This window comes from Lissotriton vulgaris, chromosome 8 (assembly GCF_964263255.1).
Source record: "Lissotriton vulgaris chromosome 8, aLisVul1.2, whole genome shotgun sequence".
Classification (NCBI taxonomy): domain Eukaryota; kingdom Metazoa; phylum Chordata; class Amphibia; order Caudata; family Salamandridae; genus Lissotriton; species Lissotriton vulgaris.
This window is the reverse complement of record NC_141696.1, coordinates 145,210,949-145,227,168: the sequence shown is the minus strand read 5'-3', so window position 1 is coordinate 145,227,168 and position 16,220 is coordinate 145,210,949. Positions and strand designations below refer to the sequence as shown.

At 49.6% G+C, this 16,220-nt stretch overlaps 1 protein-coding gene across 1 annotated transcript in view; it reads left to right on the top strand.

Moving 5' to 3' along the window:
• The first annotated feature begins 434 nt into the window (after positions 1-434).
• ARHGEF17 (Rho guanine nucleotide exchange factor 17) overlaps positions 435-16,220 on the top strand; it is a 572,303-nt gene continuing 556,517 nt past the window's right edge. Inside the window, exon 1 of the mRNA XM_086933847.1 lies at positions 435-5,150. Coding sequence (XP_086789973.1) covers positions 1,287-5,150 — 3,864 coding nt within the window. The 5' untranslated portion in view covers positions 435-1,286. The remainder of the gene's footprint in view (positions 5,151-16,220) is intronic.

Below are 16,220 nucleotides of genomic sequence, written 5' to 3'. Positions count from 1 at the left end.
TTTACTTCCCTATTAAACTGAGTTTTTTATTTTAAGTTGTTTGTGCTGTAATTCTCCTTTCAGCCACAAGAGAGCGCACACACACCAACATGTTCCTCTGTATCACTCTGCTCTATTTCAAGAATGACCCAAGTATGCGCTCCGCGTCTTAAACACACACTGAAAGTTTGCGCTGACTGCTATTTCACAGTCTGTGGGAAAGCACACACGCTTCTTTCGGGATCAAAGTATATCAGTTTGTGTAAACAACAATGATGGGGGCGTGAGGAAACTCATCGGGGAGGGCTGTTGGTTCTGCTGAAACTTGTTGCAAAAGACCTTCCCACTCCTTGCAACACGCCCACACGGGAACACCTTCCAGATTCCAGCCCGGGTTTTACGGCCGGCTTGAGTGAGGGGATTTGATTCAAGGGGCTGATTGCAACTTACTTTTTACGGAACTCTCCCGGGCGGACTGCATTGTGTGCAGATGAGTTGAATAAAGTTGTACAGGGGTTGGTAGGGCTTAGGCCGCACCGCTGCACCCGCAGCCAGGGGGACCCGGGGACCGGCCCGGCTGCGCTCAATGGTTTCGCATGGATACGGCGTCTCCTTGCAGAAGGAAAGAGGGGGGCGATACGCAAGACCCCGGAGGGTCCCCGAGCCGGTGAGCGGTGCCAAGAAATGCTTCCTTCTTCCCGGGGCATCCCCCTCCTGGACGAGACCCGGCCACTGAGGTTGTTGCGCCCCCAAGGAGGAAGGAAAGAAGCCACGAAGGTTAACTGGAGAACTCGGGAGTGATGAACGGAAAGAGCGAGGATTTGGGGAAAGAATGTGGATTTTGTAAAATGAGTTGCAGAAACCCCCAGGGTGGGAGTCGGACCCCCGGCAGTTGTCTTCCAGGCAATGCGTGAGGATTCCGGGCAAAACTATGGTGGATTTTTGGAAGGACGGGGGCAGATCCCGAGATGAACTGGCTATCACCGAGCCCAGAGCTGCAGAAAAGTTTGTCAAGCACCCCCACCCATCACACGGGTGCTGGATGGATTACAATCGAGTTAATGATTGCTGCAACACACAGAAAATCGGCCTATTTTTGCAAGGAATGTAAAGACACTTTTTTTTAAATATTGTGGAACGAACAAAAAAACATGGATTGTTTTACTAAGTTTTGTTTTTACTTTTGGGTGAAACCGGGTATTTTGTTTTCAAAGTTTCCTCCGTTGGATTTGGCGTTTCTTTTGCGCTGTACTTGAAAGTGGAGCTTGTGAAAGGTTGGGCAGCAGAAGGGGGGCTTGTTTTGAACCATGGCAGAGGGGGCGACCAGAGGGAAGTACCGCATCTACAGGAGCGTGTCCTTCAAGCGCCTGGAGATCAGGAGCGCCCCGGCGGAGGGGGCTGGGGAGCCGGAGGGTGTCGCCCGAGCCTCGAGTGAAAAAACTCACCGGGCTCCTCTCCGCTCTTTGAGTGTGTCCAGAAAGCTGTCCAAAATCTCCACAGCCCGTGCCAGCAGCACTCCCAGCCCGGAGCCCAGGCGGCCCGCCCGCTCCCACTCTCCGTCCGTCAGGCAGCTGTCGGAGCGCTTCAGTGCCGCCCCCAGGGGGGCAGAAGGGCAGCTCCGAGACGGAGGGGTTCATGCTGGGACCCCCGAGCGCAGAGGACCTCTGGGGGTGTCCCCCGAGCCCCCCGCTTCCTGCTCTCCAGGACCCAGCGAGAAGGCCCGAAGCCCGGAGGGTCCCGTGGATGAGTTGGCCCTGGAGGGCCTGCGCAAGGCGGACCCCCGGGAACAGACCCCCGAGGCCGCCGCTCTCTGGCCCAGCGTCACCGAGATGCGCAAGCTGTTCGGCGAGAGCTTCAGCAGGTACCCCAGGGGCCCCGAGGAGGGGAGGGCCCCTGGGCAGCACTGGAGGGACCCTCTGCTAGCTGGCTACCCCGAGCACCCCAAGCACCCCTGGGCCGAGGGCACCCCCGGCCACCACAGCTCGGAGGACAGCTTGCCAGGGGCGTCCTCCGCCAGGCGCACGAGCCTCGGGAGTGAGGGCAGGCCGCCTTCCAGCAGCAGCACCCCCGAGGGCAGCCTCTGCACCTATGAGCAGGAGCAGAGGGGGGCTGGCAAGCCCAAGCCCCCACCCCCGCCCCCACGGAGTTGCATCCCCTTCACCCTGAGGGCGCACTCCCTCCCCTGCGCTGTGCCCACCAAGCAGGGGGCCAGGCCGCCGTCGGATGGCTTGCATTCCGGGCATAGCTCTGCCAAGCCACAGGCCTGCCCCTCCCCCACTGCCAGTCTGGGGCAGAGCTCCAGCGAGGAAGACCTGCAGAAGAAGGGGTTCCAGCAGCACCGAAATGGCACCAGGGTCCGGTCCCTGGATAGGTCCTCGGGTAGCGACGAGGAGGGCCGCTCGCGTGCCCACAGGGAAAGTTCCAGGAAGCGGTCTGTGCGGAGAAAAAAGAAGGGAATGGGGGGCTCTAGGGGGGATGAGTCCGATGACAGCGATGAACAAGCCATGATGGACTTTGTCGAAAGGCACCAAAGAAGCCGTGATGGGAGAACCTTGGACCATATACCACATCACAACGATGCGGTCAAGGCCTCCTTGGTGGCTAAACAGTTTGCAACAGACTACAGCGGTGGCAATCTAAATGCCACCCTTCCCCATGGTACTCCCATTGTGGGCGGCCTCCAAGGTACCGGGCAGCCAGAGGGCGAGAGACCAGTTTTTAGGAGGTCCTCAGACTGTGGAACCACCTCATCTGCTGTTCCGGTACCTCTCGGCTCAGCATTGCCGGGTGTGTCGCGAGTCGCCATGGTCAACATCCCTCCATTCATGGGCAGCCCTTGCGGCTCGAAGACCGGCAGCAGGTATTCAAGCACTGAGACCCTGAAGGACGACGACACAAATTTGGGGTACAGCAGAAGCTTCCAGGGTGGTTTTGGAATGTACAGATCTCCAAGCTTTGGCCAAAGTGATAATACTCAAAGGCCGCATGTGCGTCAACGGCCAAAGGTTCCACCCGAAGTGGTGAAAGTGAAAGCTGAAAGTGCTGGGAGAAATCTGCATTGCTGGGCCCAAGATGAGCCTGAGAACTCAAAGTGCGCCAAATCTATGTCCAATCCTGATATAGCATCAGACACTCTAACTCTGCTGAGCTTCCTCAAATCTGACCTTTCAGAGCTGAAGGTGAAAAGAGAGGGTGGTGAGACCCGCTCTCAAGATCTGGAGACCACCACTGCCAACAGATACGACAGCTGCCAGGGTTCCTCCGGCCACCCACAATTGGGAAGCGGAAGAAACCGACTTCAGAGCTCAAGCACCCATCAGTTGGACAGAGGCAGCCGCCCAACACTAAAGGATCTCACAGCAACCTTGCGGCGTGCCAAGTCCTTCACGTATTCAGATAAAGCGGGATCACGCCGATTCTATGTTCCGGGCACCCTGAAGCAAAGCAGTTCAGAGCTCATGCTCGCCAGCACAGACGATCACGATGTCCTAAGTGCCTGTGGGGACTCGGGACCGAGAACTGAACAAGATCCCGCTCAAGACCTAATGCAAGATCAGTATCTCCAGGAGGCGAGGCAGGTCTTCGAAAAGATCAGCCAGATTGGCGCCCAACATGATTATAACTTTAACACCGAACAAAAGGACGAAGGAAAATTAAAAACTGCTGATGAGTTTATAGAAAGAAGGAATGAGTCTGAAGCAGCACTTTTTGAAGACGAGGATCAGGATTCGTATCTAAAGAAGGCTGTTTCGGAGGAAAACTTGTCCTGTGGAAAGTCCATGGAAGAGCTGTCTGGTCATGAATCCAGTCTGACTGACGAAGGTATTGTCACCGAGCCTGAAACAGGCCCTTTTAGTAGTCAGTACAGAGACAGCGATGAGCCGGTCACTGTGTGGACAGTGTCAGGACTCAACACAGCAGATGAGGAACCACATATTAGCCTCCAGAAAGATTTTTCTCCACTCATGCCTCCTGTTAGAACACATTTAGAGAGTGCTTCTGGTGTAGAAGATCTTGCATGTAAAATTGTTCCTCAAGGATCAACTGAAGCACCATTGACGCCAGGTACAATCCGTCGTAGAAGAAAATTTCCGTCCATTGGCACCAATGGGTCCGATTCAAGCAATGGAGAGTCTAGTGGGGAAACGTATAGATCGCTAAGCGACCCAATGCCTCATCGGAGTTGTTCCATCACAGATGATGCCAAGAACTTTTCTGTGGATAGTAACCTCCTTGGGTCTTTGAATTCTAAACCTGGTATTCCAGAAACTTCAGCTACTGCCCTGTCAGAATGCACAGGAAGCGCTGCTAGCGATCTGTCTGTCTGCAGCGATGGAGTGAAAGACTACAACGCTGTCATGAGGAACATTGTTAGTCAACCTGGGGCAATGGACAAAGTTACTGACGAGAAGGGCAATGGTAAAACCATTAAAAAGAAGTCCTTTAGCGATCCAAGTCGCCGTGGCGAGTTGGCCCCAGCAGGCTTTGATGGTCCGAGTGAGCCTATAAATGAGATGGACCAGCCTATTCCTCCTTCGAGCAGTGAACCAATTCTTTCTGAACAAAGAGATGAGTTGAGTGAACTGGAAGAGTTGGGGAAGGTCGCTGTAAAGCTGCGTTCCCAGTCCGAGGATGTCCTGCCCATATGCTCTGGAGAAAACAATGCTGAAACAAATCAAAACTTCGGCTTTGACATCAAACTCGCAGACGTTCTGTCTCCAAGAACCGCCAGACGCAGCTCAAAAAAGCGCACAAACAGAGTTACTCAACAGGAAAGCGAAAAAGATGAGACTTCGACGCCAAGTCTAACCATCCTAGGGAGAGCAAGACCGGTGTCCAAGCATGTAAGGAACGCAAGTGAGCCCGCTGCCTTTATACCAATCACGTCTCCTCGATCTAGTAGCTTGGGAAACCAAGGTGGCCTCGTTAGTGTCCTTGAGCCATCAAGATTGTCAATTAAGTCATACCCTGTTCTACAAGCTCCTTCCCTTGAGGATGTCACCAAGAAGTACATGTTGACTCTCAACTCAACCGACTCGGAGGCCAGTAGCAGTGTGGATATGCCCAGGTCTACCCCGGCCACTCCAACCACCACAGAGCCAAAGTTGCTGAGATCTCCCAAGCTACAAGATGAACTCACCGCCAGTGGGGGCAAAGTCAAGCCTTATGTGGTAAGTGCATACCATACACAATGGTTTTCAGTTGATGTGCATTTCTTGTTCAAGTGGTAGACATGCTGTTCGAAGTATGTACATGTATTCCCGAAAAATACTGATTTGTCATCAGTTGTATTGGCTGAAATCTGACTACACTTTGGTTTTTGGTTTTGTGAATTAACACAACAGTGTTTGTTGTGATATTTCAATTGTTGGCATTTTGCAATTGATATGTCTGTGGAGGTGCCTTGGTACAGAGTGCTACTTGTTTGCTGGGGGGGATGATGGGGTTGACCTCTCCCTGTTGTCAAATGTTCTGTGGTTCAAGGTTGACATGGTCTGGAGGTATGAGCTTGCTGGCCTCAGTAAGGGCAATATTTGTGTGTTTTTTTTTGTGGCTGTTGAGACCATGCTTGGCCACACATGTGGCCCTTTCCTTGCAAAAAGTAGGGTCTGTCCAATAGGAACCCATTTTGTTATTTCAGTCTACCACACAGTGCCCTTTGCTGTAAAGAATGACCAAAGTGCCCCTTGGTTCTCCAAGGGAAAGATCTGAAGTGATCTGATGCCAAGAACAGGGTTGTCCCCAAAGGCATTACTGTATTCCTAATACGACTCAGGAGGACATGGCTGTGTCGTCGCTCAAGATGCCTTGTTAGCTTATGATTACAATGTTGTAAAGAGGTTATTGCACCACCTTAGTGGTAGGAGATGACTTTCTGCAGTGTATTTTTGACTGTCTTGTCAGCTGTTACACCTTTTATTGTTCTGTTGATGTATTCTCCTCTGTGACCAAGGTCTGCTTACGTATGACTAGCTGACACCAGTTTGCAAGGAAGTTCTTTCTATGTTTGAAAAGAGAAACAAGCCTTCAGAAAAGGAGGGCAAATAACTGTAAAAGGAAGGTTTGCAGGCAGGCAGTGACAGATATCTAGCAAGGAAAATTAGCAGCAATTTACAGTTTACAGAATAGATATTAGTGCACACCCCTGTTACCTTACAAAACATTAATTGCAATTTATTTAATTCAAATTATTTTGTCCTTGCTATTTCCCCGACTTGTCCATTTCTTCAGCTTAATCTTCCCCAGACATGGCCACTTCCCTAACATGGCTGTTTTTGGTTAGATCCAGAGTCACAATAGTAAACCTACATAGTCAAAGCTTTGGTTGGCCAAACTAGAGGGGAGACAGTGCTCCAGAAGAAACACCCTTCAAATGAGTAGATTTTGCTCAATTTGATATTTTATAAGGGAAAGACGGTTGTTTGCTAAGCTTGGGTTGGTGTCGCTCCATTGGGTGCGGTTCTCGAATGTATCCTGTGATAGGAACATACTTTCTCCTTCAGTCTGACTGTGCTACATTCGCGTTAAGTCTCACATATTAGAAGTCACCTGCAGGAGTTCATTGTTTTGGTTACACCAATGTCCTATCCTTTTAGATAAGAATACTTGCACCTGTGCATCCTCTTTGCTGGATATCCTCACTTCTCTTTGCTTGGGGCTAAGGACCATCCATATGAAAACCATTCCTATCCCACTCACAGGTGTCAATCCACCAAGATACAGGGGGTACCCAAGATGACATCAGCCCCCCTTTGACCCTCTGTGATATCACAGGGGTGACTCCTTGACCCATCCCTAATGACCCAACAGTCTTGTATGTGCTCCTGCTGGGCAAGTCGCGAAAACTACAAATTCGAAATTGTGCTTCAGCCCTCAAAGTAGGGGTTGCATGAACCATGCCACCCGTGGCTAGGCCTAATTCATGTCCATGACACCCAGAGCTGCAAAGCCACAGTCTCTCTCTCTACACTGAACAAGAACAAGCTCAGACATGTTTCGTCTCCGTTGGTCTTCCTCAGGGCAGTATGGATTGAGTCGCTAAGGAGAGCGACTCTATAGGGCAGCGGCTGAAAGTCTGTCTCACTTGGGGTTACAACTAGATCCAAAGGTTGTCACTGCGATAAGTAGCAAGCATTTTCAAAGCCAATAGTTCTGGCTGGCAACGTTTGTCTTTTCCATAGTGGAGAAGTGTGGCTCAGGGGTTAGAGGCGGCAGACCTGGAGCTTGAGTTCGGCCCGGGACCAGGGTTCAATTCCCCGCCTCGGCGGGTCTTGGGCTCAAAATTCCACGGACTCGTTAATTCTCGCTCCGGTGCCTTCTCGACTCACGGGTTCACACTCTGCGACTCTGGGCAATAGCTTGCTTAATCTCCACAACGGCCCCTCGCGGTGGGATGCCTGACTTTCACCTTGTGGATACCCTGCCAGGGTTATCTCACAGGGGAATACCAGGACGGGTTCCCTAAGCAAGCGCTGAGATGCCCCAGGGTAAGTCGTGCGCTATATAAGTCTCATTCATTTCATTTCATTGTTTGTGAATGTTTTCTTGTAAAACTGTGCAAAGGGACTAACTTAATGTGTGTAAATTCACATTGTGCCTCAGCAGAATACAGTCGCTCACAGAGCGATAACCCAATCCCTTAAATGTGTTGATCCTCCTGTGTTCCATGTGGTTGATGGAACAAAAATGTGACTGACTGACCAATGGATGAAGAGAGCTGGCTGAAGGCCACTAGAAGCATATTTTTATAGATATTTTTATTAACATCAAAAGGACTTGGCTAATGCCAGTCATGGATGGTAATCTACACTCTGAGCTTTCCGGCCATCTCTTTGTCACGCTACTGTGTATTTAACAATTTCTTGATGTCATCTTTCGCGGTCCGTGCATCTTGTGGCCCCTGAGACGACCAATAGGCTGGGTAGTAACTCACGGGCCACATGTATCGAACAATTTTGCAATTGCAAGTGGTGCGAATCTGTAATTTCGCCCGTTTGCGAATGCAAAATAGCCTTTAAAGATGTATGAACGGCTTAGCAGTCACAATTTTAGGTAATCACAAAAATTGTGATTACCTTGCGACTACAAATAGGGAATCGATTCCCTTAGCACATGCACAAAGCCTTTTCTAAATGCACCTGTGCATATTGGAAATGCTATTACCATCGAAGTTGATGGTAAACGTGCAAATTTTGAAAAATGCACAAGAATGCGTTTTTCAAAGGGCCATGTAGCCCTCGCATGCGCTTTACATGTGCACATTTCGGGGAGGGGGGAGTGGGGGGGGGGTTCTTCAAGGGGGCCTTAGGCACCAGGTACCCTTGGTATAGCATTACCTAATTTGCAATTGCCAATTAGGTCATGCAAAACTTCTCGCACCTAAGGCCCTTTAGAAACGAAGGCCATACTATTACCGAATAGTAATTCCCTAATTGCGATTGCCAATCTTTAGGAATCTCTATTAGGTAATCGCTATTTTCTTATGTACCATTTTGCATTTCTTAAATAGCGATTACCTAAAATTCGCTATTTAAGGAATGGAAAAAGACTTTTGATACATGTGGCCTAAAGTACTTTAATTCAACGCTGCGCGCATCTCTGGTTCCTTTATTTGTTTGTTTATGTCTGGGAGTGCAAAGAGCGAGTGATTTATTGGACCCTATTAATTTGCGATTCTACCAACATGTCTGTGTTCTCTTTTCACCACCGTTTGCTATCTGAGTGCCCAGGTCATTACCGAGTTCTGTTTATTCGTTAGTTATTTGCCGCTCGCAGTTTATCGCCGGGTTCTTTGGCCGGTCGGTGCTTATGAAAAGGAAGGCGCTATAAATCTAGTCTTGCCGGGCAGTTTCCGTCCTGGATCAGATTAAAAAACATCTGCCAATGTATTGCCCTTTTATGGTTCGGATCTCTCTGCCCTTAAATATTTACAACTTTAAAGGCTTTTTTGTTTGTAAGGGGAGTTTTTGGCTGGGCCTGAAGAAAATTAGGCGGTGTTTCCTGTTTGCTCTGGGGAATGCCGCTGCCCCCTCCCCTTGTTGGGGGTGGGAGGGCATGGCATGATGATTTGGTGAAATGGGAAACCGAGCGGCCTATTTTGGTTCTCCTCTGGCCTCCCCGAGTCATGCCGGTTGGTGTTATCAGCACAACGCGCATGCGCCCTGCGACTCGCCTGTACCTAGACGCGGGTCTCATTTTAAACGAGTCGTGTTGTTGGTCTCGAGCCGATGGGGAAAACGCCTTGAAGGAGAATGTCTGTATAAACCATGCATAACTCCCAGGTGACGTCACCATGACATGTGTGACGTTCGTATTCTGTCCTGTTGTGTGTTTTTTTTTTTTTTGCGCAGACCTTTGAAATGAAGGGCATTCGGCGTCAGTGAGTATTGTAAATTGCCAGCAGAGCCACTAGGTTTATGAATCGGGGGGGGGGGGCGAGGAGTTGGGCGAGGTGGGTGGTGGTAAAAAAAACTCAGCACACTTTGTATAACGTCCTTGTTTTGTCATTTTTACACTGGCGAATATTGTCTCAGCGAAGGTTTCACATTATTCGTGCCAGTTTAACAACCAAATATAACAAAGTCACAGAAATGGGATTAGCCAGGCAATCTTTTCCAAGGGAAACAAACAACTTTCAGAGGAGGGTCAAAGGGACTATGTTTAAAGACCTTTCAAGTTAAAGCCCCTATCGAAACTATGTAAATAACAAAGAAACTTGAAGGTCTGAAATGAGCTGAGTAATCTAAGTTATCACCATAAGCAATACACTGAAAATACAGTGCATCAGCTACCACATGATGGAGAGACACTTAAAGTACTAATATAAGTCCTATCAGCCCACCCAAATGGCGGAATGTCGTCATGTAGGACGTCATGAACCAGGTCTATGTGCCCACGCCTTGATACATCGGCGTAGTGTCAGCAGGCCATGGTTCAGAGGATAGCAGTGTCCTCGCCACCAGCGGTGCTGATGTAATGCAGTGCAGTGAGACAAATGAAAAAATGAGTGGTGTTAAAATGACGGTCAAGGCAAATCAAACAGTTTAATAATATTCACCTGGACGTCAGATTAAAAAACAGTGTAAGAACAGTGTGAAAAAATCACTGTGGATTTTGCTTGGTAATCAATGAGGCCAACATGTTTCTGCCGTTAGGTGGAAGTACACCGGCATTCATCAGGGCCAAGCTAATAAATATGCTACTGCAAAAAACGCCGGCCTCCCTTTCGGCTTTGGACTTCGCCGAGAGGTACCGACGGATAGAGCGGGGCCTCATTCTCCGAGCCATTGCCGGGTGAGGTGAGGCTATCTTCCCACACATAGTTGGGAACAGCATCCTCCATAACTAACGTCAATCAAGAGGATACGGTAGGATGGTCCATCTGACCACATTCACTTCTTACAGACAAGTTCCGGTCTGTTTTCTTTTTCACGTTTAATTGCTTTACACCTTCAATAGTGTATTTTTTGCAGTAGCATATTTATTAGCTTGGCCCTGATGAATGCCGGTGTACTTCCACCTAACGGCAGAAACATGTTGGCCTCATTGATTACCAAGCAAAATCCACAGTGATTTTTTTCACACTGTTCTTACACTGTTTTTAGGTCTCGCCTGTCGATGCGCATGCACATCGAGCAAGCGAGACTATGGGGGCTCATCCACTCTTTATCCAACTTGCAAGGAATCGTGGCGATTCCTTGCAGTGCCCGTGACTTTTAAGCTCAATGCGCATGCGCATTGAGCTTAAAAGCGCGTGCACATGCCCCCAGCCGCCTGCCTTGCCTACTCTCCCGCCCCCTCACTTCTTGATTGCACGGCCGCTAGGCCGTGCCTCCCCTACTCTCCTCCTCCTACTCTCCTCCCCTCGCCGTCTGTTCCCGCACTCCTCCCACACCCCCGCTCCGCCCCCTCCCCTGCCTGCCATGTCATTGCCGCCACGTAATTGAACAGGAAAAAGGAACAAGACTACTGAAGAGCACTAAACACTCCTCACAAATGGATAGATAGGAGTACTTTCATGCCGCTTTTGCCATATAGCACTGTTTTTTTACTGTTACAGTTGCTGTAACTACTGTTCTCACAGCCCTGAGTGCGTCTGAAATGTTTGAGAGAGCAACTTGCTGAATCCCAGAACTTCAAAGCTCTTCTTCTTGCCGCCACATAATTAGACAAGAGGACATGCCGGTAATTGAACTCTGGGCCTCGTGGGGTAGAAGCGCTAGAGAAGGCTGCTAAAGAGCGCCGGACCCCCCCACCCCAGGCTGATAGCGGTGCCCCCAGCACTTCAGGACAAGCAGCCGCAGCATATACCGCTGCTGCCTTTTCTGCCTTTTTTCACCACTTTGTCGCATTGAGGGAAAACTCGTCTGCTGTGCTTGAAAGAGCTACTTGCCGCTTCTGCAACTTTTCTCTTTGCGGAGATCTTCTTCTAGCCGCCGCTAGAGAACACCGGTAAGACTCCCTACTCTTTACAAACAGATGCGAGGTGCCAGACCCCCAAGCAGAGAGCGGTACCAGCAGCACTTCAAAGAAAGCGGCCGCCGCATTTGCAGCTACCGTCTCTCACCACGTTGCCATTAGTATTGTCGATTGCCCCTCGCTGCTTTTCGCACTTGCTCCCGAGTAGAGCCACAATTAAAGGGTTCAGAGGACACCAGCCTTCCGCACGCCAGGAACGATCCACCATTGCCGGGGGCAGGGCAGCGATCACCTGTGGCTACATGGCGTGGAACTCCGCAGCCATCCTCCTATTCAAAACAGCGCATTTGTACACGAAATACAACCTAAAGACCAAAACACTGCCAATTAGGGCATGCTATGTAAACCATAACAAGCACCAACATTGCACTGCTCATGACCTGTCAAAAGACATCACTGATACCATCTTAAATTACCTCACCCTCACTCACCCTCAACCCCTCACCCTCACCCTCACTCACCCTTACTCACACTCACCCTCACCCTCACTCACCCTCACCCTCACTCACCCTCACCCTCACTCACCCAGTCCAGTTTTACGCCACTATATCCCTTTTATCATTCACAATTCTGACCGTAATCTCTCTATTTTGTGTGGTCAGTTTAGAGTGCCTCAGGAGTTCTGCAGAACACCTGGGTACTCACCCTCACCCTCACTCACCCTCAACCCCTCACCCTCACTCACCCTCAACCCCTCACCCTCACTCACCCTCACTCACCCTCACTCACCCTCACTCTCACTCACCCTCACTCACCCTCACTCACTCACCCTCACTCACCCTCACTCACCCTCACTCACCCTCAACCCCTCACCCACCCTCAACCCCTCAACCCCTCACTCACCCTCAACCCCTCACTCACCCTCACCCTCACTCACCCTCACCCTCACTCACCCTCACTCAGCGCAACCACAGCATCTTCACTAAATATATTTAATAAACTTTAAGCTATTGGCAATATAAAATAAAATCCATTTTATTTACGTATTAATTATTAATTGTTTTTTAAAGCCATTGATTTTTTTTATATCCATACATCTAAGTCACATATAAGTCCCGTTAATACAAAACATGTTGCTTTACAAATGCTAGAGGTGTCACATTTACAAAAATTATAACTATTGCCTTTGTAAAGAAGAAAGCTATTAATTTAGCTATTTAGAAAAAACAACACATAAATAAAAAACAAAAAAATAAATAACACCTATAGCTCAAACTTTACTACTGCGAGACCTATTGCATTTCCAATGCTTGTTTAATCTGACGTCCAGGTGAATATTATTAAACTGTTTGATTTGCCTTGACCGTCATTTTAACACCACTCATTTTTAGGTCTCGCTATTCGATGCGCATGCGCATCGAGCTTGCGAGACTATGGGGGCTTAAACAGACTTTAACGAACTTGCAAGGAATCGTGGCGATTCCTTGCAGTGCCCGTGAAATTCAAGCTCAATGCGCATGCGCATTGAGCCTAAAAGCGCGTGCACATGCCCCCAGCCGTATTTTCCCTCAGGCGCACTCCTCCCACACCCCCGCTCCGCCCCCTCCCCTGCCCGCCGTGTCGCATTTCTCCTCCCCCCTCCCCTTCTCTGCCTTCCCTCCGTCTTGTCTCTTCACTTCGCCGTGCCTCCCCTACTCTCCTCCCCCCTCCTCCTCCTACTCTCCTCCCCCCTCCTCCTCCTCCTCTCCTCCCCACTCTCTCTCTCCCAGCACAACCTTGTTTTAAGATGGCCTCCTCTGGGTCTCGTTTAAACTTGTTATTAAATTCAGTTTTTCACTTTCACACTCACTACACGGTCTCTATGTTTCAATTTTCTGTAGTGCGGTTAATTTTAATTGTGCTGACACTCCAATGCCTTTTTCACACTCAAGACGTACAAAAGCGAGGCAACCCGGGAGTGCTGCGCATATCTGGCGGAGTGAGGGACCATCTGGTAGAGAATAAATGTGTTGGCCTAAGGCAGCTGTCAACAAAGCACATCGTCGGACCAGTCTGGGGGACTTCCAATGACACAATCCCACAGCAAGGGCTTAATCTACCTCTATTCTCCCTGCAATGGGTCTCGATCACTAGTGTACGAAAGCCAGTACTTCCCTCTCTGTAGCACTCCTCTCCCCGCTCCGCCCCCTCCCCTGCCCGCCGTGTCGCATTTCTCCTCCCCCTTCCCCTTCTCTGCCTTCCCCCTCCGCCTTGTTTACCATGGACGCCCGCTTCACGGCCGCCATGCACATAAGTGAAACATACAGGGGCACCATTTTAGTGCGCACCCTGCGTTTATCATTTAAAAAGAATTTACAGCCATGGCACCCATTGCCGCCTGGTAGGTCACGCAGTGTGACATGCATCAGGGGCCAAGTGTAGCCCAAATAGCTGCTACTCGCCGTTCATTTGCTCCGTTCTGCGATGGTGCTTTGGCCCTGAATGTAGCAACGGAAGCATGAGGCTCGGGCAGAGCTGCTCTCCTCGGCCACTACCATCAACGGGCACAACAGTCACCCGAAAGCAGCAGCATAAGCAGAAGGCTTGACCCTGCTTTGGCCAACATACATTTGTTTGGTATAACCACAACACCCGTTTTACTCAGGCCCGGTGCTGCAGCGCGACATATATCAGGGGCCCAGCGTAGCCCATAGCTTCTGCACGCTGTTAATGTGCTCCTTTCGGTGATGATGCTTTGGACCTGAAAGCAGCAATAGAAGTGGGAGGCTCGGGCGGAGCTGCTCTCCTCTGCCCTCGCCATCAAAGGGCACAGCAGTCACCCGAAAGCAGAAGCAGAAGGCTTGGACGGAGCTGTTATCTGTAGCAACTGCCATTGATGATCAGAGCAGTCACCCAAAGCGCTGTGTCCAGAGCAGGTAAGGGACCCATGGGTTCGGGGAGCCATCCTGAGTGTTTGTCTGTACCTAACCCTTGCACCATCTCACCCTCACACCATCTCACCCTCACTCACCCTCTCACCCTCACTCACCCTCTCACCCTCACACCTCCTCACCCTCACACCTCCTCACCCTCACACCTCCTCACCCTCACACCTCCTCACCCTCACACCTCCTCACCCTCATCCCCCTCAATCCCACACACCCTCACCCACACTCACACACCCTCACTCATCCTCACCCCCTCATCCTCACACCCCCTCACTCACCCTCACACCCCCTCACAACCCTCTCACCCTCACTCAGCCTCACACCCCCTCACCCTCACACACCCTCACCCACCCTCACCCACCCTCACCCCCTCTCACCATCACCCCCTCTCCCTCACACACCCTTACCCTCATCCCCTTACCCTCACACACACTCAGTCACCCTCTCACCCTCACACCCCCTAACCCTCACCACCTCACACACCCTCACTCACCCTCACTCACCCTCACTCACCCTCACTCACCCTCACTCACCCTCACTCACCCTCACTCACCCTCACTCACCCTCACTCACCCTCACACACCCTCACTCACCCTCACACACCCTCACTCACCCTCACTCACCCTCACTCACCCTCAAACACCCTCACTCACCCTCAAACACCCTCACTCACCCTCAAACACCCTCACCCTCACTCACCCTCACACCCCCACTCACCCTCACACCACTCAGTGCTACAACACATATTGTGTTGCAATAGGTGTCACATTTGCGAAAGATAAAACTATTGGCATTGTAAATAACAAAGCTATTAATTTCGCAATTTTCAAAACAAGCACATAAATGAAAAATGTGTCCTTTACAATACCAATAGCTCAAACTTTCCTAATGCGAGACCTATTGCATTGCTGTGCTTCTCTCCCCTGCTGCACTCTCCTGCTCTCTAGAGATGTGGCCTAACGACCAGAGCTGCCATCTATGTCACGTAAATACAAAACATGTTGCATTCCAAATGCTATAGGTGTCACATTCGCGAAAGTTATAACTATTGGCGTTGTAAATGACAAAGCTATCAATTTAGCTATTTTAAAAACCAACCAATAAATAAAATATTTGTCATTTACAAGACCAATAGCTCCAACTTTTCTAATGCGAGACCTATTGCATTTCCAATGCTTGTTTCATTTGTCTCACTGCACTGCATTACATCAGCACCGCTGGTAGCGAGGACACTGCTATCCTCTGAACCATGGCCTGCTGACACTACGCCGATGTATCAAGGCGTGGGCACATAGACCTGGTTCATGACGTCCTACATGACGACATTCCGCCATTTGGGTGGGCTGATAGGACTTATATTAGTACTTTAAGTGTCTCTCCATCATGTGGTAGCTGATGCACTGTATTTTCAGTGTATTGCTTATGGTGATAACTTAGATTACTCAGCTCATTTCAGACCTTCAAGTTTCTTTGTTATTTACAATCTTTTCCAAGGGCCTTCCACTGCAGAGCAGCACCTGTTATCACTTTTTTAGTAACTTTTGATTCATTTCCTTGACGAGCTTTTTTTAAAATTTTTATTTTTTTTATAAATCTTCAGATAATGCTGCAGATGATGGGCTATGGAAAATTTAGCAAACTAATAATTATGCAGATAGTGCTGCGGCTACAGAGTTGCATCATTCCACTGGCCCTCGTTATAGTAATGTGTGACACACGAGGATCAAATTGTATGAGCAACGTCGAGTAAAGTTTGCAGCACGAATGGCAAATTATATAATGTATGGCAGTATTACTTCACTTTGCCATTTTATTCCATACTGATACTGTGTAGGAAAAGGTTTCACCACATTAGTAGCAGTGTAACCCCTGAATACAGCAATCTGAAACTGAAAG